The sequence below is a fragment of the Anomalospiza imberbis genome, chromosome 17 (assembly GCF_031753505.1).
Source record: "Anomalospiza imberbis isolate Cuckoo-Finch-1a 21T00152 chromosome 17, ASM3175350v1, whole genome shotgun sequence".
Lineage (NCBI taxonomy): Eukaryota > Metazoa > Chordata > Aves > Passeriformes > Viduidae > Anomalospiza > Anomalospiza imberbis.
This window is the reverse complement of record NC_089697.1, coordinates 9,381,880-9,405,979: the sequence shown is the minus strand read 5'-3', so window position 1 is coordinate 9,405,979 and position 24,100 is coordinate 9,381,880. Positions and strand designations below refer to the sequence as shown.

Genomic DNA, 24,100 nt, shown 5'->3' with positions numbered 1-24,100 from the left:
TCACAGAGCAGCACTGCTCCTATTAGAACCTTATTGAATTAATTAGAAGTGAGGGATGTGTCTGGTTTATTTTTAGTTCAAAAAATAAAGGCAGGAAATCTCCAACCTCACAAACCATCCTGGACAGTGATCCCATCACATATTGAGTCAAACCCTTCCCCTGCAGTGCTCAGCTTCAGCAGGGTGACCTGCTCCTTATTACTTCACCAAAGGAACCCATGTGTCAAGCTTTTGATGATGAAGAACACATCCTAGCAGCTCATAACAACAACAAAAATCATTTTGGCAGACAGTTTGCCCAGGATTTCTTTTACAGCTCCACCATTTTGACAGGCAGAGCAAAACAGCAGGAAAAGGAACCAGGTATCTGGGAGAAAAGGGAATTTTCATTCTGTATTAGGTGAAAGTTAACACAGTCTTGTGTTTCATATTCCTCCCAGGGGAAAGGACTCAGGAGGGCAGGATTGCCATCCTAAATCTGCTTGATCCCTTGTATGCTGAAATGAAAACATACGGATTAAGGGTGACAAATTCAGGTCGGGATCTCCTAATCGGTGCAGCACAGAACTGCACAGTGTGTCACCCAGCTGGGACTTCCAAATCAGACCATAAGTGTCTCCAGTGCACTTCACATGTTTAATAGAGATTTAATTGCAGAGTGATTGCATGGGATATTACAGAATTATCACAGATTACTTAATTGTTGATGTTAAGCAGATACTTCCCTCAATATGTGTTTTTGTTACTATAGATCCATATTATTTGGCACAGCAGTGCCTGAGCAGCAGAAGCAGAGATCATTTTCCAGGAGAAAACCACTTTCATTTAACGTGTTGGTAAATGTAGCAAGCAGATGTGTGAGATTCTTATAATTGGCTGTCGAAAGAATCCGGATCCTGCCGTTCCTAAAGAGCTGCACACAGGGGTGAGCAGCTGAGAAGTGCCAGCGTGTGGAGGTTTCTGCAAGAATTATGATGTGCCTGAATGAACCTGTGTTTGGAGCCATTTGGGAAGCTGCTTTTGCAGCCTGAAAATGCAGCTAATCCTGTGCAGGCGCTGGGAGAGCAGATGGGCTGGAGCTGTGATGTTGGCTCGTTCCCGTTGGCCTGAGGCTGATGGATGCAGGAGGAGAGGCTGGAGAGTTTTGCTTCTCCTGCAGCCCCTGGGAGGGATCTCCTGGAGAATCATAGGGGGACTGCTCCATCCCAGAGGCCCATCCGACAGAGAAATGGATTTCTGGAGGTGGCCAAAAGCAGGTGCTCAGAAATGTGAAGGAGCAAGGCAGGCAGCCACACTCCCACCGAGCTCCCGGGGCTGTGCCCACCTCTCCTGTGCCACACGTCGTGCAGGGGCTCTCCTGCCAAAGTCCCATCAAAGCTCTTCAGGGAAGGATCAGACACAGGTCAAATTCATTCACTTGATGGCATCTGAAGGGCTGCAGGCTGTCTGGTGATGAGTTACATCTGTGATCACTGTGGCCAGAGAGCAGCCAAAAAACAGTTTGAAAAAATGAATTCACTTGGACAAGAGAATAAAAACAGACCCTCTAGCCTTCTTTCCAAATTATGTCCCTTCAGCTGCTTAAATCTTTATTGGATAAATGGCTTTTGCAGCGCTCCTGGAAGATGCTGTCATGCATCGTGGAATAGAACCTTCTCCACTGTTAGCTGTGTGTTTAATGAGAGGGGGAGTTCATGGAGTTGGAGCAGGGTGTGAGTAGGGAGCTGGACACCAGGGATTATTTAATTTCTGCTCTCCTGTGCCTCTTAGCTAAGCAGCAGTGATGGGCAGATGCAGCCACAGCTAGACTTAGTCCTCCTGGACTGCATTATCCAAGGGAGCACATCTCCTTGAGCTACAACATGGCAGCATCCCACAGGGATGGGTTTGGGACATATCCACATAAATATTTTCAACCCCAAGGCAGAAAAACCCCCAGCCTTTGGCTCCACATTCCAAATCCACATTGTACTTGAGGTACCTCACTCCGGAGCAGAGCTTTGCTGCTTCCCAGCCCCCTTACAGGTCACATAAAGGACAAGAGTGATGCGTCCCTTTTTGTCTGTAGAGCAAATTTGGGACCAAAAATTAACTTAATTATTTTATTTAGTCTTTATTTTCTTCTTGCCTTTTATTGTGTTATGTTTTAACTGAGATTTCTTTATTTCCTGCTAGGATTCTGCTAGAATACTGCTGTTCCACAGAGAAGTTGAAACGTATATTACAAAAGGAAACAAAACTTTCTCTTGATTGCCTGATAGGTCTTTTTAATCCAGACTGATAAATGCACTCTATCAACAGAACTTTTATGCCTCAGAGTTGTTGTATTATATTTTCTGTTGTCTGACATCCCTCAGAATCTGGAAAGGAAAAAAGCAATAGTGCCTTTCTCTGCTTACCCTTTAATTGATCATTTTAATTATGACAAAGTCCAGACCCAAACACGTTGTAATCTCAGGTATGGCACAAATGTAGAACAAAAGGATGAGCCCTGCCACTAGAAAGAGCAATTTAACGATGCTCAGCACTGTGGGGCCCATGGCCAGTGGCTCCATGTAACAAACTAATGGAATTAGAGTGGCCCTGGCTCCCTGTCTACCTGGATGAAAACCATACACCAGCTGTGAATGCCATGGACAAAATACCCCGTGCCACAAGGGCGTGAAACACAGATGCAGAATTCTCTTTGAGCCCATGTCTGCACTAGGCATGGCCAGTCCTTCATCTGTACCTTCTGCTCCTCCTCATGCCCTTGCCCCAGTGCTTAGTGCTGCTCTCTATTACTTCTGTTTTGCTTGTTTTTACAGACATTTGCAGGCTGGTTGTCCCTCAGGGTTATTAGTTCTTTGCACTACAGCACTACAAGAACAAGTGGGGCTGCAGGAAAACAGTTACAGCAATTAAAGCCAAGCAGACAGGTCCCTTTTTCAGCCTGATGGAGAATTGCTCACAAAGTTAAGGCTTTTTTTCCTGCCTTGCAGGTGCTGTGGTGATTGCCTTCGTGGTCTGCTGGCTCCCTTACCACATACGGCGCCTCATGTTCTGCTATGTCCCCTCCAGCCACTGGACAGAGTGAGTGACAACGTGGGGACACGGTCCCGGCGTGCCAGGACAGGCTGGGGGCTCAGGCTGGGGCTGGGGATGCCAGGGCACCCATAGGTGTGGAGGTGGAGGTGGGGATCTGGGGACAAAGGTGTTCTCCAACCGAGGGGTTCAAGTCTCAAAACCTAATCGCTGTTTTGGTTGGATTTTTCTTTTGAATGTCTCAGCATTTGCCAGGCAAATTAAGAGGTTTTTTTTTACCCAAATCCCTCAGGAAGCATTATTTTGAACCAAAAGGCATCATCCGCCCCTCCTCCTCCTCCTCCTGAGGGCTGCAACCACAGACTTCAGTCTGGCAGCCCTTGATGAAATGGCCTTTGGACAGGGGGGTTGGTACATCCAGAGTGGATTTCAGAGATACTGATCCCCAGCCCTAAGATGCAGCAGCTCCTGTCAGCACAGAGTTTAGCTCCACGAGGCCACATTTCCTCTCTGACAGGGGAGATGACACAGGTGGGGGAATAGCTGTGCTCCTTACTGAGCCTGGGCCAGGTTATTTACTGGGTTTTGCAGGAGTGGATCGAAATGAAATGCCAGCAGTTGCTGCTGATTAGGAAATGCCCAGATTGTCAGAGAGTTCTGGGCTAATTGCATGGACACATGTGCACTGCTCACAGATGTGCAAAGGCACCCCCTGCTCCTTTCTGAGGCACCAGGCCAGGCTCTTCAGCACAGCAGCCAGCAAACTAATTATTATTTTTAAATATGTCATTAAGAGCTGATGCTGTCTGGGGACACACACTGAGGAAGCCTGAGATGCCAAGGGATGCTCTCTTGTGTCTCCTCCCATGGTGTTACATCCCTGTTCTCCCTGATACCAGGCCTGTTTCTTTCAAGGGAAAGGAAAGAAAAATCTGCAATACCAAAAAGCAGAACAATAAAAAACTAAAATTCTATGAACTCCAAACACAAAACGTAATAAATTAGGATATAGCAGTCTACTGAATGGGACTGTGGATCCAGCCACAGTAAAATCCAAAATCTATCTTCAGTCATGAAAACAGAGCTCTAGGCACACACTGGGACAAACTCTTGTTTCTCCTTTGCTTTCCTATATGAAAGGCACTTAAGGCACTGTTCAATTATGTAATGACTGCATTTGCTTTGAGCAAGAGGGTAGAGAAATCTGTCTGCAGTTAGTGGGTATTTATGCATTGTGGCTCCGTTCACATAATACTTTTTTCTTTTTTTTAAACCATGAGTGATTTCAGGAAAACACTGAATTTTCAGAACGATAGTGAACTATCAGTCCAGTGGCTAACCACGAGTTTGCAGCAGCTTGGCATGTTCATTTATAAACACATGTGCCTTGCCCCTGAAGAAGAGAATTTTTTCCGATATTAATTCTTCACAACTACACAGAGAAACTCTGCTTGTAAGAACTGGATGGGCCATGCAGTCCTTGGCATTGCTGAGGGGGTGTGGAGGGATGGACAACGTAGTCCAGCACTCCTCTATTTATCTTTTGTTAGACACTGCTCAGACTAGAAAAAAGGTCCGCAATTTTCACCAAGATAAATGATTCTGAGGAACATCTTCCTGAAAATGAGACCCGTGGTGTTTATAAATGCTTTACCAGCTGAGGGCTGTTGTTCTCAGTTGGCCCAAGGAAAGATATATACAAAAGCATAAAAGATAATAAAACATTTTCAACCAGTTCTAGTAAAAAACATTAAATTGTGGTGGTTAGGATGTCTTTTGGAAGCATGCTGTCATCAGCTTGCCCCCAGAACAGGAAATGCTGTCCCACATTATGGACAAATCCCAACCCAGAGACCCATTGAATGAGCTGATGCTGCTCTCACTGCCAGAGGGAGGAGACAGCTGCATCTGTTGCTGGAGTCTGGCTTTTCTGCAACCTCTGTAGACCAGAACTGCAGCCAAAAAAGTCAAGCTAATGTGTATGTATGACACAGAAGTGAATTTCCATCTGGCCTCTCAGTTTCCAGAATGACTACTTCCAAAAAGAAAGAATGCATGAGGTAAATATCTTGTCTGGATCCAGAGCCTAAATAAGTCACTAACTGCTGGTGAGTGGGGAATATCTTCACAGAGGCATCTGATGCATGTTTGGCCAGTTTCAGTTGGAGATACAGATGGGTTGTGGTGGCTCAGGCACCTCTGGTAAGCTCTGTTTGCAGCCTAGAAAGGTTAGCTGGAAAGCAGCTCCTGTTTTTCTCACCCTTGTGACTTTGAGTTCTTCACACTCAGATTTTTTCCTTTCATCTGTTCTTACAGTTTCCTTTACAACTTCTACCACTACTTCTACATGCTGACAAATGTCCTATTCTACGTCAGCTCAGCAATCAACCCCATCCTTTACAACCTGGTGTCGGCAAACTTCCGCCAGATCTTCCTCTCCACACTCACCATCCTGTGCCTGCCATGGAGGAAGAAGAAGAAACGACTGGCCTTCACCAGGAAATCCAACAGCATCTCCAGCAACCACACATTTTCCAGCCAGGTCACAAGGGAAACTACGTACTGAAGCCAAAGGAGGAGGAGGAGGAATGCAATTCATTGTGGAGTCAAAACTTGAGAGAGGCCTCTGTGACTTTCATGCATGGTCTCCAAATTCACGTAACACAAATGTGTTTAGCAAAGTCATTTTTGTTGGAAAAAATAGGCTTTGTTCTGCCAGTAACTTTGAGGTTATTTTCAAGCATTGGCCTTGCCTCTTGTGAGTAATGTCTACATGTATTGTAACTTCAGTCTGGCATAAATCCAGATGTGGTGTTAACTGGGAAGCCAAAATGTGTTCAACTTAGGCAAAACTGTTCTGCATTTCATCCTTTTCTCAGTGCAGAGATGCCGTGTCCACATCCAAGGGTTTGAGATCACGTCTCCTGGTGGCACCGAGCAGAGAGTTTGATGAGCAGAAAGAAGCTTTGAGCAGAAAGGGATGTTCTTGGAGAATGGATATGCTCATCTGTGGGATGTTCGATGAACGAGGAGTGAAAACTCAGGGAGCCAGGTGGTTATTTTAGAAATATATCTCCATTGTGAGGAATACGACCGAGGTGCTCAAGAGAGCCTCTCTAGCTCCTTGAAATTAAATAAGAACAGATGATGCCTTACCTAGGCTGGGGTGGCTGTGGCCTGGGGAGTGGGGTCACCTTTGGCTTTAGGGCATCCACAGTGCCTGGCTTTGGTACCACTGCACCGATAGCAGCAGAGTCTCTGGCAAAGTCAAGAATGCAGAGGCTGTGCCCAGATGGAGCGCTGAAAATGAACAGAAATGGAAAATCTTCCTTTTGCCATACAGCCAAATCCTATTTTTTTACCAGGGAGAACAGTTTGCTGGCCTGCATTAAGAGATGAGAAAACTCTGAGCTCTTGAGGGCTCCAGGCTGCTGAGATAAGAGCAATCTGCCCCAGTTCTGTGGGACTTTCAGATTTTTCCCATTCTTATTCCAGTTTTACTTGTTTCCTTGCCATTTCCACAAGGCTGACATCTCATATATAGCAGTTGTAGGCAGCAGGTCCTCTTGCTCTACCTTTTCTTGTATTACTTTTTGCTACCATAACTGTTGGCACACCTATCTGCACCCCCAATATCCAGATAGTTCAAATGCAGAGCATAAGGAAGTCTAAACTGGGGAGTCTTCACTCTAAACCCACTTTGTTTTAACAAGCCAGAGGAACAGAAACAAGATCTGAAAATTCTGTTTGAAATTTCCCAGCTGGTAAGGAGAGGTAGCATGAGCTTTTTCCCCATATGGTTCCACCTCTAACAGCCCCTTATATGATACAACAAATTGCTCCAGAGTCTTTAGTACTGAAGTGACAGGGCTCTGGGACGCGCTAAAGGGCTTTTTCCCCAGATGGTGACCTGCACGAACCTGGAACTGACCAATCACCCTGTGCTGGTGGTGACCTGGTGTCCCCTTTCACACCACATGTCATCAGGAGAGCAGGACTTGCCTCTGAAAGGTGACAAAGCAGAAGAGTCAGCTCAGTTTGGCTTTCTGGGCTTTGCCCATCCCATGTCACCCTTCAGCTAATGAGCACCTGTGGTCCCTAACTGAAGCCACAGTGCTGGAGGTGTGGGCTGGCCCAAGTGAGGGTCACACAGTGATGGAGACCAGAACCACTGGTGACATTTCCTGCTACAAGTGTTGCATCACAGAATCACAGAACAGGTCAAGTTGGAAGGGACTCACAAGAATCATCGACTCCAACTCGCTGGACTTGTGGTTTAGGTCCTGTTGGGCTCAGCACAAAGAGAAAACACCAATTTGGGGACATTTGCTGTGAGTTGTTGGTGATGAGTGACTACTTTTGGAGCATTTAGAACCTGTACCCAGCTGGCCACCACGGCAGCCCATAAGCCACACCTGTCAGGGATGGGAGGTGATTTTAATGCCTAGTACAAAAACCCTGCAAAAGAAAGGGCTCAAAATAAAAGTCAGTGGGGCTTCAGTTCCTTCTGATTCAGCCAAACTGTAAGCTCTGTTCTGTCATGCCTTCTTGTGATGTCTTGCCCTGGTTGTACCAAGCAGTGAGCAGAGATTATATTTGACCAAGCACTTTTGTTGCTCCTGGACTTTTGACTCCTCTTTGACAAAGAAAACAGGGACTGGCACACAAATAAATAAATTGAAAAAAAGAGGAATAAGGGAGACTGATCTCTTCAGAAATATGTGAGAAACCAGCAAGTATTTTGTGTGTATGGTGTGTGAAATGGCTTGGGCAGGTTGGAAGAAGAAGACCTCCTCATCCTGCCTAGTGGCAAAATCCAGGTACCATGAACAGGAGAGGGGAAATATCTGCCTTGGGAGAAAGAAGAGTCTTGATGTCACACATTTAACATTGACCTTCCAGGCAAAACAATTCAAATGTTTCTGGATGACCCAAAATTTTTTACTGCACCTCCAAATACATTCAGCAGCTGGGAGGAGCTTTCTGAGACCTCCCAGGGAAGCTGTAACTGCGATGCTTTGACTTTTATTACAATTTAACACCCTGCATGTCTTATTTGCTTTTGAAATATTAAACATTATTACTACACTTGTTCAACACCAACCTGCTGAAATGTGCTTGATTATCTTCAAAAACACTGTACAAAAATTGCTCTTTCACATAAGATGCTTGGTTTAGATTTTCACTACTGAGATACACTGGCAGCTTACAGAATATTTGATCACAGCTCGGAGAAACTGGCAGGTTTATTTTTGGTTTGACATGACAGTGGGAAAAAGCTGGAGTAAAAGTGAACTTATCATAAACTCTTTCCACAGTGTTTGTTGGGCCACTCTGGTGCTGAAGAGCTGGGGGGATTTGGGGGATTTACCCAAGTGGTTTGCTGACTTCTACAGCTCTTTTAACAGGAAAGCAGACCTGGGTCCATGGCCTTAATTTGAGATTGCAGCTCAAAGCTACCTCTTCCACTGGCCAAATCTGACAACCTTGAGCTGAGCAGTGTAAGTTACAACTGGTTTCGTCCTCTCTTCCCCCCTCACCTAATTTTGCTATATTCACCTTAGAGGTGTGGCTCCCTTGAGCACAATGAGGTGAGGATAACTGACTGCAAACCCCCATGGTTTCATGATTTCCAGAGAATCAGTGGACAGTTTGGGTTGGAAGGGACCTTAAAGACCACCCAGTTCCAAACCCCTGCCATGGGCAGGGACACTTTTTCCTAGACTAGGTTGCTCCAAGCCCTGTCCAACCTGGCCTTGTAAAGGAAAGCTGATACAGTAAAGAAGAAAAAGGTACAAACTGCCCCATATTTACCAGAGAAATTGTTCTTTAGATGCCTTTTAACAATGACTGAACTGCTAACCCAACAAGGTTTTTTAATTTAATCTGGTGTGAATGGCTTTAGGACATTAGACAGAACAAAAACTCCCATCCATCGTGTCCCTGCCTTGGCTGCACTCTTCACCGAAGCAGAGGTGAGTGTTGGGGTCTCTGCTTATCTATGCAAATTCCCTGTGTTTGGAACTGTTTGTTTTGACTAAAAAAAGAATAAAATCTGTGGAACCTGCAGATGTGAAGTGCTGCCAGATGGATTCTGAGAAATTCTATTCTGAAAAGAGACTGTCAACTGACCTCTTCAAACATTATTTTGAGGTTTTGTTTCTCTTCAGAGTGTCCTTGCCAGAGCCATCAGTTTAGCAGAGTGTGAAATCAGGTTTAAAAAGTAATTTTGCTATCCAGAAATTTCCCCCAGACAGGACCGTCTCACCACAGGCCCAGTCCATCAGTGCTGGAATGCTCTGCTGAGCTTCTTTTTTTGTAAGGTGCATGAGACCTCACTTCAGCGAGCTTCTCAGGAGAAAACTCAATGGAAAATCAGCGAGCAGGGTTAGCAGGGCACGTGCTGTGAACACGTCAATAGCAGGATCTTTGCATTTCCAGCACCCAGCGTTCAGTGGAGCAGCCCCTGGGTGTGCTGCTGCTGCAGACAGCTCGTGCTGCAGGTTTGAACCCACCACCTGTGCAGCTGCATGGCTGCTGCCCTTGGGCAGGGACAGCAAACACCCACAGGGCGTGGGAGCCGTGTCCGTCCAGTGTCCTCCTGGCTGTGTTCTTTGGTGTCTCTTTAACCAAAGCTGTGTCTGCTGGAGCTCTGTCTGGTTCTTCACATCCCAGCTCAACCACTCTTCCTGTTCTCAGTCTGGATTTGCTTAGTACGAAAGTAGAAGTTGCTGATCCAAAATTTCATGATGCTGTGTCCTGGCTTTGTGATCCAGAGTCCTTCCCCAGCTGTGCCACCTGCTAGTCCTGCACATATTGTATTTGTGGCAAATATTTTTGAAGTGCACCTTTTTATTTTTATTTTATTCTGAAATATTAATATGTTGATGTGCTTTATTTTTTGTGGCCTGTTGCTCAGTGGGGAAAAAATGAATGTTAAAAGTGTGTCAGTGTCTACTTTGTGATATTTTCTGTGACAAAGGGAAAGAAGAGGGTGTGGCATCCTCCTGTATGGCAATGGGAAATACTTTCAATGTAACATGCTATTACTGATACTGTATTTACTGATCAAAGTGTACTGAAATGGTTAATTCCTGATATAGCCTTTGTACTGTATGGTATTTTATTTTGTCATTTATTGATCCTAAGAAATAAATATCCAAATTTAAGGCTCGGGCTGCTTTTGCTTGAAGTGGCAGATGTGCCTTTATCACACAGCCTGGTTATCAGCACAGGCACCCTGGCTGGGCTCTAAACTGTGGGGTCCCACTGGCCTTGAACTGGGATTTGCAGCTCTGCAGAAGGGCCCTGAGAGCTCCTGTCCCTGCACTCTGCGGCTCAAACAGCATCCAAACATCAGCTGCTGCTCCTGACTTCAGCTCAGCAAACAGAGGGACTAGTTAGGTGTGAAGGACACTCCCATCAGTGATGTTCGCCCTGAAAATCCTTCCTGAGATCTGAGATAAGCATCAGATCTGTGCTGTCCTGCTCTGCTGTTGGGCAGAGCAATTGTGAGCATCCAGCCCATCCAGGGCTTGGAGCACATGGAGTGCAGGAGCCTGAAGTGTGGGAATGAGATCTGAGCTCCCAGACTGAGCTGCTCCGAGTGCTGAGATCCCAGGGGCACTGCAGGGGTCTGAGCTCCTGCCTTGCCTATCTTCCCTGCTTGCTTTTCCCTGTTGCAGGGCAGATGTGACAGATGTTGTATCTTGGCCATTATTCTGCAGCAGCTTTGCCCAGAAAACTGAGCAGGTTGTGGCTTTATTGTACTGGGAGCTGTGGGGGCACAGGGAAGGAGTCAGCCCTCATCCCAAAGAGTGATGAAAAAGAAGCAGGTTTACTGTGTTTTAACAGTGAGATTTCCCCTCCTATCCTCCCATCTTTAGCGTGATCCTCTTCCTCCCTGGCATTTATATTTCTAACACAAATGTAATTTTGTGGGGTCAGAATGCTTGGGTATAACCCATGATATTAAAGTATCCTAACACTAAATGAGCAAAAATCAGTCACCTTCATTCTCCCTGCAGCTCCTGGTTAATGTTCTGTTGTGCAATAGCTGAGCTGAGCCATAAAATCTTCATAGTTTTTAACCATTCAACCCTTTTGTTTTGATTTCTGATGGAGTGGAAGGTTGCTTGGAAAGCAGCAAGAGAATAAAATTTAAATATTTGGAATCATTCTTCTAAAACCTAGCTCAAATGGTCTCAAAAGGCTTTTTCGTGCTGCTTCCAGATGAGAAGAGCAGGAGCCTCTATTGTCCCTACGCCATCAAGTATTAAAGAATCAAAATCATTTATTTTATGGATCCTTTTATTTGGTATTCACCCCTGCTCTGCTCAAAGGTGCATTTTCAGCCCGCAGCTCATGTCTCCAGCAGTGGAAACCCACAGCACGTGGCAGCATCCTTGTTCCCTGGCTGCAGGAGATTTCTGTGCTGGGCACGGCGCTCCCAGTGGAGCACAAACCACAAACCCAGTGGTTTGTGCAGAAATCCAGCCTGTGTTCAAGCTGGAGTGAACAATGTTGCTGTCTGCTCGTGACTTGTCTAGCTCAGGGCTGGCTCCTTGAAAAAGCCAAATCCTGGGAAGCTGAGCTTCCCATTCCTCCCAAGCCACCCTCCCACCTGGTGTCACGCAATCATGCACCACGTCCCACCCCACAAATGTGAAGGAAAACAGAAGATATGAAGAGCCAAAGAATTCTTTTTTTTTCCTTTAGAAAGGCATAAGGACTGTGCCTCGAGCCATGAGGGATGCTTTCAGCTTGGCCCTTATTTCTCATTTCAATTATAAAAGCAATTTCCATAGTTCACGACAGGAAAATTTCAGGCACCTTTCAGAAAAAAATGTTATGTTTTAGTAAATGGCTTCATAAAACTTAATAAACATCCATGCAGAAGTTAATTTATTTAAAATATCTTTAAATCCTGCTCTGCCTTATTGAATTTGTTTGAACGGTAGATCAGGCTGGAGTATATTCATGAGGGCATTTAAGCAATAAGGCAGCACATCACAGTTATTATTCCAGGCCTCCTGTGGGCTGGGAAGCACAAAGCAGAACCTGAAGTGATTTTGGGCACTCAAGTGCAAAACCCCTTCAGAAGCACATGCACAGGCATGGCCTGAGTGCTGCAGGGTGGCCAAACCAAGCTGCTGGGTTGTTTTCTGGGAACAAAAAACATGCCAGGGGAGCCCAGAGCAGCCAGCCCAGCATCCATGGGCTGCCAGCCCCGTCCTGGGCTCGCTCAGCCAAATGCCAGTGGGAAAGGATCATAGAACCATGGAATCACAGGATGGTTTGTGTTGGAAAGAACCTAAAAGCTCATCTAATTCCAACCCCCTGCCGTGGGCAGGGACACCTTCCACTATCCCAGGTTGCTCCAAGCCCCATCCTTGTGGCCTTGGACACTTCCAGGGATGAGGCAGCCACAGCTTCTCTGGGCACCCTGTGCCAGGGCCTCACCACCCTCAGAGAATTTCTTCCTAACATCTAATCTAAATAGACAAGCAGCAAAGTTAGTTAAACACCATATGACTGGTGATACAAACCAGCCAAGCCAGCCAGGAGTTTCAAGGAGGAGAAAGAGAAAGGCCAATTCTCTGTAGTGAGTGTGTAAGGGCATATGTGGGTGCTGCAGCCACACGTGGGATGATGTTTTGCCCAGGGCTGTTGAGCCTGGAGGACTTAGGACCCCTTTCAGTACTGAAGGAGGCTTCAAGAGAGCTGGAGAGGGTAAAAACTCCAGTTTTTACAAGACCCTGGAGTGAGAAGACAAGGGGGAATGGCTTTAAGCTGAAGGAGTGTAGATTTAGATCTTGCCAGGACCCCAAAATTTCACAAACATAACAGAGATGTAGTAGCCATTGTTACTGAGATTTAAGAGCATTAGGACACTTACAACAGCCCAGCCCACTCCATCCCTTTGTCACTGCAATGGAGCTCTCGTTTTAGGGATGGACTTCAGGCACAGGAACTTCTGGGATTCACCCAAGGGCAATCTTGTAGACCAGAGCCTCAAACCCCCCAGCATTTCCAGCAGTCAACTCAGCTTCACCTTTCCCTTCACTCAGCATCAGCAGGTAGCTCATGAGCTACATTAAGCCTCCATTCCAAGACATATATTAGCAAAACATGCCAGCATTCAGCCATTAAAACGCAGCTTCTCACTGGTTGTCAGCAACAGCAACAACCTTGTCACAGCCCTTGGCAGCTCTCAGAGCGTTCTTGACAGCGCTGTTATCCTCCATGCAGATTGCAGGAGGCGAAGCATTGCTTGCTGAATTTAAAAAATACCCAAACAGCAACGAACTCCATTAACTGGGACTGACCTCAGCAGTGCCACGGGGAGCTGTAACGAAATCTGTGGCACCTGACATTTTCAATGTTTTAGTTCTTCTGTCCAGCTGGAAAGCAGCGATGACTGCCAATAGCATTATTAGTACAGCTCCCACACAGAGCATGAATTCTTACAAAGTTTCACATTACTGCAATAAATCATTTTTTGTCTTCCTTCAAACTGGCAATCGGAATAAGATTAATTTGTCTCTACCATTAACACAAGCATGAAATACCATTTTTCATGACCAGTCCAGGAAAACACCTGATGTCGTGGTTGGTGCTTTCTGACTCAGAAGTTGAGACTCAATCCCTCTACTTCCTCCTGGCTTGAGCCAGACCAGAGCAAGCAAATGGTACAGGGATTTTAAAGCTGGTCACCAGTGATACCACAGCAAGGCAGCCAGATGGGTTAATCCTCTTGCCCAAAGAAGTGAGCACCCTTCAGGAGGCTGATCTAGGAAAACACGTAAGCATGTGTTGAGATGAAAGAAAATACAAATTGGTGGAGCGTTTCTGAGCCTTGATGAATGCTCACCTGCACAGCTGGTATAAACCTGTTTGCATCTGCAAAGAAACCCAGTTTGTGTTTGTAAGTGACCCAATCTAGCTCTGTTTGTTTCTCTTTTCTGAGGCTTTCTTTTTGAAAAATATCATTTAGCAGGGGAAAATGACACTCTTCATTCTGTTTACAGTTCCTGCCTTAAATGGCAGAGGTGATGACCAGATTAAAACAGAAATCAAAGCTCATAGATTGTGTCTGGAAGAAATAAAGACTCTGGTGCTGATTTTTATGGAATACAGGACAATATCTCTTGCTTTTTGTATATATTACAGGGGTGAGGTGGGAGAGCTTTTATCACAGCATGGCTCAGTGCTTTTTAATATGTTGTTCATCATTTGGAGCTCACTGGCATTCACTTGCAGATTTCACTTTGTATCTTAAAAAGTTTTTATGGAATTTTGGAGACAGGGAAAAATACATTCTGCCATGCTGCCTGTCTCACTCCGGGGATACACCATTACACACAGAATAGTTGGGGTTGGAAGGGACCTTAAAAATCATCTCATTCCAATCCTCTGCCATGGACAGGGACACCTTCCACTGAATCAGGTTGCTCCAAGCCCTATCCAACCTGGCTGTGAAGCGCATCATCATGAAGAGCCTTGAAGAGCAGTGTCTTTGTCTTAGAATGGCTGACTGGCAAAAGTTCCTGACCCCTTGCCCCAGGATGATATGATCTCTGGGAGATCAGCCACATTGTTATCATCTGATCCCTGGGGAAGATTCTTCTGGAAGAACATTTCATCACTAAGCTTAATGAAGAGTCAGTGTGTGAGTGGCAGCTTTATACTTGTGGTGAACAGGAAAGCCAAAGCTACACGTGGATGAACATTAAAATAAAAATTGGGAAGGGCTATTTCTGCTCCACTATCAGAAAATACAAAATTAAGGAACCTCTGTATAGGGAGATGGAGACAGAAAATGTTCCTGCAGAGAGGGGGTCTCACTTTGGTTTCCCCCAGCCCAAAAACTCTGACTTTTCAAAGCTCAGCTTTGAGGAAGATTGTGCCATATCAGCTTAGGGTGTAGGATAAAAGGTACAAAGGATTTCAAATGTCTTCAGAAAGTGTGGGCACCATCAGTGCACAATGACAATTCTATTTGCTCTCTGTGCATCACGTCATCAAAAGGATTCACAGATTTTCCCAGGGAAAATACAGTTGTGTCAGTAACATCACTGCGCAACAAAATAAAACCACTGATAAATGGAAAAGGGAAAAAAAAAAAAAAGATAATATATTCTGCTCCTTTCTGATTTTTTTCATTTTAAAAGATCAGTTAAAAGCTTTTCTCTTCAACAAAAATCTCACTTCCACTTGTTTACAAGAATTCATCCCCACCCCGTGCTATTAATTTTCCTGGGAGATCAGCTCCAGGGCTCGGGGTCTGCCTGTGTTTCATATTCATCTCTCCAGAAGGCACCACAGGGTTTGAAGATTGGTTGTCTTCATCAGGAGGAAAAGCCTGTTTTCTGTAAGAAGGCACCATGAGTCACAGCATGACTTTGACAAAACCAATAGACTTCCTTAGAGGTTGGCCTCAGAGTGCTGGAGAATTAGGAGCTGTAGGACCAAAATGAAATAATGAATCAGAGGATGTGATGGGAAAGGTGTTTCGTTGGAATGAAAATTTTTTAAACTGAGGGTAAGGCATGTTTATTTGAAATTGAGCCTTCTTCTTGCGATGCACTAATCACGTTTCTCAGGAAGGTTTTTAACTGTCCACAGAGAAATACAGAATAGGATTGTGATAAAAATGAGGGGAAACAGGGCTGGTCAGAGGATCACCCACTGCACTGGGATGAAGCAAAGGCACAGGTACAACCCTGTCAACCTGCTCAGTAAATCATCCCCCTCACCAAGCATCAGAGTAAAGCAGAGAAGCAAAGAGTTAACTTTGCTCACATCTCCCAGCAAATGCCTGTTCCCACAATCCCTGGCTCTTTTTGGCCAGAGTTCTGTATTTTTTAGCTGTTCTCAACTCTCTTGTAGAGCAATTATTCCTAAGTGCAACTGAGGACATTTTCCCTTCTGCTCAGATGAAATTTACTTCAATTCAGTTTGGTGGTAGCTCCTCAGAGCACCTAAGAAAATCTCCTGTCTTTAGAGTCTTTCTTGTAGCTACCCAACAATGGGAAAGCTGCTAAAACACTTGGTGTTTTAGCAGAGGGGGAGAAAGAGGATCAGAGCTGCAGAGGCTGAGGAATGGACCCTCACCTGGCTTGCAGGAGAAAGAGAGAAGTGGGATACCTGGGAGAGAGATAAACACCCAAATCTGGGAAGGTTTTCAGGATTTCCTGCTGCCAAACACAGCTCCAGAGCATGTTAATCTGCATCTTTACCAGTACCCACCTTCCCACATTTGTATTTTCAATCACAGATGTTTTCAAAGTCATCCCTACTCTCCAAATATTAAATTTGGAAGAAATGTTCAGTCACGGACCCTCAAAATGAGGGTGTGTTTGGTTTGATTGATTTCATCTCCGGTGCAAATATTCATATCTTTCCAACCAACTCCTTTTATTTAGGATTAACAAGTACAAGTTTCACTTGAGCAGCTGTGGTTCCACCTCATGAATGTTTAAATTGAGAATAATTTGTGTTTCTGTTCATATCAAAGTATCTGCTCTATAAAATAGCTTGGGTCAACTCTACATTTTTACTGTTTATGAGCAGAAATATTTCTGGCTTATTGGTGTTGTGGATAGCCTTGTTCCTTGCTCTGTTTTATTTAGTAAGACTGTAACTTTAATAAGATTTTAATACTGAGATTTAAATGACACAAATTTCAAATAAATGTGTTCACCGATCAAGGCACAAAAGAGAAAATATTTTAATAAATTGAATATCGCCTTCTATCTACTGTTCTCCCAGCAATAATGACTTGCAGTCTGAAATACAATTCAACTCTAGCCATAAATATTCATAGCTAAGAGTCCTTATTTTCCTTTAAACTGTTCTGTGCTACTGGAAAGTCTAATGTTCCAAAAGTCAAACACTGGGACCTCGTCATAACCAGATGTACCCAGAAAAACCTTGATGCAGAAAAGTGGATTTCATTCCAAATAAATCATGAGCTGTGGTGGGAACAATGCTGAGTTCTGATGCGCAACATTTCCATAGGTACAGAGAAATCAAATCCAAGTCAGGCAAACCTGGGATTGCACACCTGGATAAGGGCTATGAGACACTGCAGCTACATCTGGATCTCACCTGAAGAAAAGATCTCCAGGAAGAAGAGACCAGCTCCTTTGTAAGCATCACTTTGAGAGGCCAGTCCCAGTTCTGGGTATCAGCCCTGCAACACTCAGGAGGTCATCAGGTGCATGAACACTTCCTTCCTCCCACATTTCTCCTCTCTGCTCCCATCCCTTTGGCTGGGGACCACGTTTCCTTTTAAGCCACACCAGGAGCTTGCAGCTGACATCCCCAGGAAGCAGGTGGGGACCAGGACACCTCTGACCAGGGCTCCCACCCTGAGAGGCAGAGCCAGAGGCACTTTGGGCTGTTTGCTCAGAGTGTTCATGCACACAATGGCACGGGCAGTGGAGAGGAAGACAGGGTGTCTCATAAACCCTGTGACAAATGGGAAGACAACAGTAATTCAATTACTCTGCCCAATAATGTTACCAAAAAGGATGAAGAACTTAAGTAGATAATTGTTTATCCTTTGTTTTCATTGTTGATTCAAAACTAATACAATTACTTGTGCAGGTGATGTCTCAGCTCTGATTCACAGGGGGGAGACAGCACTTCTTGTGCCTTGTGAGCTGTTAATTCAACATGACAGGCTTGACCTGAGGACACCAATAATGTTGTCATCTCAGTTGTCTGGTGGCACAAAGCTGAACTGATCCATTCTGTCTCAAAGGCTCAGGGAATTCTGTGAATTTGGTGGAAGTGGAAATCTCTGGGGTGACAACTGTGTTCCAGGGAAGCTTCTGTCATTTGTTCCCCCCATAACTCATAGCAATGATCCTCTTACACTTTGGTTTCAACACCCAAGTCTTTCCTATGCTTCAGCTGCAGTAAGGGAAGGGGTGTCAGCAGGGAACTCACCTGCAGAGTGGGCTTTGGAATACACGAAGACAACATGGCTGTGGATGGGTTGTTCACTGCTCTGCCTCTGTCTCCTACTGTCAGCAGAAGGGAACTGCTTCCCTTTTCCCCTAATTTTCCCTGCCACTCTGTGGCAAAATCCTCACTCCTGCTTTCCAGTGGCTCCTTCCCATAAGAGGAGGCTGGGCTTGTGCCAGGGACTCTCCTCTTTGAGCAGTCCCAGTTGAAACACTCCCACACAGTCCCAGTTTAAACACTCCCACAGACACCCTGCCAGGTCCCTCTGTGCCCAGGCTGCAGCCACCTGTGGGATCTGGTACCAGAGGCCAATCTCGTGGCACCTGGGACTTTCTGAGGAGGGACAGATCATCCCAATGCTGTGCAGAGCTGCCAGGCTGTTGTTAAAGCACCTGCACATCTCAGGAACAACATCAGCCAAAAGGCTGGAGCACAGCAGAGTCTCAGCAGCACCCAAAGGAAATGATTCCCAAACAGAGATCAGACACAAAATATCAGCTAGGAACCAGAGCTGTGGGATGCCTCTTCTCACAGCCTCCTCCACTCCTGTTGACAGAAATAAACCTGCTCAGCTGTCACTTTGGAGCTGGAGATGGGCCATGGGGAGGCAGGACGTGTGGGGGTGGATGAGGGGGAAGGATTTTTTTTTTCTCTGTGAAAACATCCAGTTTCACCACTGACAAGTCTGACAGGTGGAAACCAATTAAAAAAAAATCCTACTCACAAGTGCCTGGAATCTTTGGAGAAGTTCCTGAGTTTTGCCCACTCCTCTGTAGTAACTGCTGGGTGCTGACACAGGGCAAGCCTTGCCCCCCTGGGGCACTGCCCTCCTGCTGAAACAGGGGCTGGGCTGAGGTCTTTGACAGATAAGGGGTAATGTGGTCACATCCCTCGTTTGCAGGTTTTTGTGGGCTCACACATGAACCACCCTGTTCGGAGCAGTGCTGCAGAAATGTTGAGTGCAGCCTTTTGCTCCCATTTTCCCATGAGATACTGACAAAGTGTCTCAGGAAGGCATCAGCTATTTCAGTTTGATGCTTGACAAAGCAAGGACAAGGATTAGCTTATCTTCAACATTCCATTTTCCATTACATACTCAAAAGGATCTAAATGAAAGTATCTGTAAGGCAGGTCCTGCCAATTCATCATCACTCGGGCTTGACACAAAAGCAGAAAATTGGTTCTTCCCCTCCTAGGGTCAAGTTTGAATTTAAACACATATATTCCTGGGAATCTGCATCAGAGATGCTAAACACCTCATAGCAGAAAAAGCAGGATGGCAAAAGAATGTTATTGTTCAGCTACATTTGCAAAATTCCCATGCAAAATAAATGTGCATTAGATGACTGCTGCAGCATCTCTGAATTGCAGGCACTTCAATGTTTTAAAATTCCCTCATGAGCTTTGCTCTGCCAGCTACTAAGCAAGTTTCCCCCTGTACCCTAAAGAAAGTAAGTGTGGAGAGCTGCCAACACTTTGTAGGGTAAAGCTTTTCCCGAGAAAAGCTTTTCCAGAAAATCAACTGGCTTTTTGTCACTTCAGAAAAGCCCCAGGAGATCTGAACCCTGCAGGCCCAGACAGAAGCAGTCTGGGTTTAATGTTCCAAGAACAGATCAGACAGCTCCTCCTCAGGTCTGCAGGTTTGGGAAACATCACCACAGGCTCCCTGGTTGTGCTGCATTTCCAAGCCAGGCTGTGCAGTGAAACCCAACAACCATCCACCCTTTTCCCAGGGATTCTCCTCACAAACAGGGTAAAACTCCATAATGGACATCTGGGTAACCTCAGCAAACATGGTCAAGTGGCCACAGCAGTGCAAAGGGTTTGGGTTTTTCAGTAATTATCATGATGGGCTTTAATGCCAGGAGAAATCAAGTCACTGCTTGGATTTTTCCTAACTTTAGGTCAGGTAGGACAACAGCATTTTGTGACAGCAGCAACAATTCTTTCATAAATTAGAGTATTAAATTTAAAGTACTACATTTGCTGTGGCAATCCTACTAAGAGCAACCATAGCAAGCAGTCCCTGGCTTTCCCTGGCTGACAGCAGAGATCTCACCTCAGTGCTGCAGTCTCAGCTCAAGCAGAGGAGTCTCTTTCTCTCCCTCCAATGCTCTTGTCACAAGTTCTTTTTTCTGTAGTGTTTGTTCACCTCTCAGCATGCTGTCCATTACAGATCTCGTGCTTTGGAGCCTTTTAAAACATTTCCCCTTTCCTTCTCTTCAAGGAACCACTGTGGCCTGCTGAGCAAAGTCAACATCCACCATCAGGCAGAGCTGCACAGTTGCATAACCCAGCTCAGTGCAGTGCAAGGACCATTAACACAACCTGCCTTCACCACCAGTCGTTACACAAGGGCATTTGGGACTGCCTGGCAAATCCCACAGCAAGGCCCCATAACCCCAGCTTACCCATTCCTGCCCTAGAAAAAGTATCTGTGGGGTGATGACTGACAGAAGGTCTGATTTGCCAATGTCTCTTACCCTGCACTCATGAATTTTCATCCCAACACCTTCCTCACAGGACTTCCTGAGAGCCAGGCTGATTTTATTGAATGTGACAGGAGATAACAGCGCCTTATAATAATTGTGCTTTTTTCCATCATGAAAACTATATAACGCAGCAACCTCCAGCTCACTGATGAGCAAAGGGACACCTGCCTAAGCCATAGGCTGTGATGTGGGCAGGAGAGCTCTGCCTGCCCTCATTCTATCCCATGCAAAGAGGAGAACACCCAGGAGGCTGGAGCTGATGTCCAAAGCATCTCATGACTCACTTGGTCCCCTCATGGGCAGCACAGAGGAGATTAAATGGGAGCACAAACACACAATTAATGAAATGGTTTGCCCTACCTTGTTATTCTAATTTATTCCTGGAAACAGGCAGTTAAGTACTGAGTAAGTCCAACAGGGGAATCTTCTTCCATGGGCAAGAAAATCTTGCCTTCATTTGTGAGACTCAAAGGAACTGACAACTGAAAAGTTCTCCAAAGGGAAGACATCTGCCTAGATCTGTCTCTCTCACATGGGCATCACCACCATGTGTTCAAAGGACAGGAGATGCAGCAGGTTGGACCCTGGAAGTGTTGAGAGCAGAGGAACAGGACCCACACGTGTTCAAGGTTTGTTGTCCCATGTGCTGGTCGGGTTCTTGGCTGCACAGTGGCTCCCAGCAGTGGCTGTGATTCAGGCTGCAAGCACAGAAAAAACTGGCTGCACATTTGCTAGCTGAAAATCAGGAAGTTTGGTGAAGATTAGAGCCAGAGCAGGAAGCAAAATTGCTCTGAATTCTGCTTTTTGCATAAAACCACCGGTATAGAAATATCAGTATCCTTAAAGGAATGCTCACGTATTTCATTTCTTCCTTTCAGCCCCATCATTCTCCAGTGACTTTCAGTTTGCTCCATTTGTAATATTTTTTCTTCAACAATAATGAAATTTATGCTCTTTTCACCAGCCCTCAATTTCCTGCACATGCTAAGTAACACCCTTGGCAACTGATACAGGGAGTGTGTTGCTGTCACTGGAAAGCAAGAATTAATTAAGGTGCCTACAGCCATCCCTCAGGTGTAGTCCTTGGCTGAGCACAGCCAAAATGAAACAGTGGAAGGATTACAGCTGGAAAAGGGAACATGGATATCACTCCTACAACCTCCAGCACCAAAAAAGAACATGCAGCATTTCCATGCACACACACTGGAACATGCCCCACATGTAGAGGCACAGGCATGAATTTTGTGAGATTGTGGGAGGGATTACTCAAAAAAACCCCCATGGATTATTGCAAAGGCACATGGCAGATTGTTCTTTCAGATTTGTTGCCCAACCCAGAGTTTTGGTCTCTTTGCTTTTCCCACTTTCCCATTCTTTGGTTGATATGGTGGAATTTCACCTTGATCTCAGGAGGGACTGATGAGCTATGATGCTTTTCCCTCTTAGCAGCTCGCTGCACCAGCCTGACAACAATAAGGTGGAGCACAAGAGATGCAAAACGTTTCTGATTTTAGGAAGATTTCAGACTTGCAGCTGATTCCTGGTGCACTGATCTGGCAAACATTTTATGATGCTGCATGTGAAGGACATTGTGTGAAATTATTGTCCTACATTTAATTAGCTCTCTGTCTCCTTTTCAGGTCTGCTACACATATATTTCCTTTCTTCTTGTTCAGTTAATCTACACTGCTCTCTTTCAACTTGTGCTTTCATTTAGCAGTTTAGCTGAGCCTGTAGCTGGTTGTTTACTTAGGAAAGTGGAACTGAGGCAATTTGTACAGGGAAAAAAAAGCCCTTTGGTCCTACAATATGCATTTCTAGTGGCAGTCATAGACAGACTCTTTCTCCTTCACCCTGTAAACCCCAAATAGCTGAAATTCCCTGACTGCACTGTGTGAAGCAGGGCTGCAGCCCAGTTCAGATCTGTGCCATTCCTGTCTCCTTGGCAGCATTTGAAAATCTGGAAGAGCCAATGTCCATGGCCTTCTATCAAAGTTATACATCTGCCCACCTTTGGATAGAGAATATGTTCTGATTCATTTGCAACTCAGTACCATATGCAGCAGAGCTGTGTTAATCCAACTGTTTGGACACTGTATCCTGGATTGTATTAGCAGAAATTCCTATTCCTGTGTTGGAATGATAATATTCTCACTACTTGTTTTTTTAGTGGTGTTTTTCACTGAACGGGAAGACACTTTGGCAGAAACAGAAGCAGACACAAAGATAAGCACTAACATGAACATAGCACATCCACAAAGTGATGCAGAAACTATTGGCAGCAGAAGGCTCAGAGGAGCCACAATCCCAAGAGCATCACTCGAGGGGTTGGGAGGAGCAGGAAGGTGGCTGATGAGATGATGTGTGCTATGCAATCAAGGACAATCACACACTAATTTTCACCATCACGGGCACATACTGGTTAGCAAAGCGTATCCCAGTGGCTGCTCTTATAGCCCTTGAAGCAGCCCAACCTGCAATCATCAGCACTGGATGATGGTGACACTGGAAATAGTAATATATTGTCTCATAAAGTGATGGCAAGGAAATCTATGCAGATTTGTTTTTCCTCCACAGTGAAGCAAAGATTTGGTCCTCTTCAAGCTCTCAGTCGCTGAAAAAATAATTCGGTGGGACTCTGCCTACTCCTTCCTTCTCTGAGTTCTGCTAGGATTTTCTTGGGGTGTAGATTCAATAGCCAACTCTCAGAGAGCTCAGATGTAAAGCCAGGCTTCCAGTGCTGGAATTTATACACAGGGGAAGTATTTATAATTTATACACAGGGTAAGTATTTATAGTTACTTCTGCCAGAATCTGTGCACAACTCCTGAGTGTATTTGTTGGTGAGGAAGAGAAGTGAATCAAGGTAGCAGTACATGAAATTGCATTAACACTCTCTCTTCTTTGCCAACAAGAATTAAAGCTTGGGGCCAAAGGTTTATTCTTCATCTGATTTTATTATCTGGTCTGGATTTAATTGTGAGCATCCATTATCAGCTCTGTTCGTTCTCTTCATCAGGCTCCAGACACACACACAGTCACACACAAAAGCCTCCCCCTGCTATTCCAGATGTCTCCAAAACACTGAAGCACCAGTTTTCAGGGCAGCATCAGTGGATCCTGGGATGCCAGAGGGAAGCTTAAATTGAGGTGGACAAAAACATCCAGCCAGTTAAAAACCTGCCACAGTAGAGGCATTTAAATAAATGTTGATGTGGCTGGAAGGAGAGTGTGTGCTAACATCAGGGTTTAGAACAGCAAGGATTAACAAAACAAGAGGAAATGATCTGTTACTGAAAAGCCAGCCTGGAGAAGTGATCACCTTCTCTGTTTACCCAGTTTTGTCTGTAGGTCTATTCTTTTCATTGCTTATTTATCACTCAGCTCCATTATGTACTTCCTTCCCCATCCCTGGCAGTGTCCAAGGCCAGGGTGGATGGGGCATGGAGCAACCTGGGATAGTGGAAGGTGTCCCTGCCCATGGCAGACGAATTTTAAGATCCCTTCCAACCCAAACCATTCTGTGAATCTCTGAGTAGTCCTGCTGCTGACACACAACCAAATTGTTTTGGGGTTTTCCCTCTCTGTTCCATCACAACCCACTTTCT

The 24,100-nt window shown here is 45.2% G+C and overlaps 1 protein-coding gene across 1 annotated transcript in view; it reads left to right on the top strand.

Annotated features, from left to right (window-relative positions):
* The window catches only part of NTSR1 (neurotensin receptor 1), a 56,149-nt gene extending 45,956 nt beyond the window's left edge, over positions 1 to 10,193 (top strand). Inside the window, exons 3-4 of the mRNA XM_068207931.1 lie at positions 2,982 to 3,072; positions 5,341 to 10,193. Of these exons, the coding sequence (XP_068064032.1) occupies positions 2,982 to 3,072; positions 5,341 to 5,590 (341 nt within the window). The 3' untranslated portion in view covers positions 5,591 to 10,193. The remainder of the gene's footprint in view (positions 1 to 2,981; positions 3,073 to 5,340) is intronic.
* The last annotated feature ends 13,907 nt before the right edge of the window (positions 10,194 to 24,100 follow it).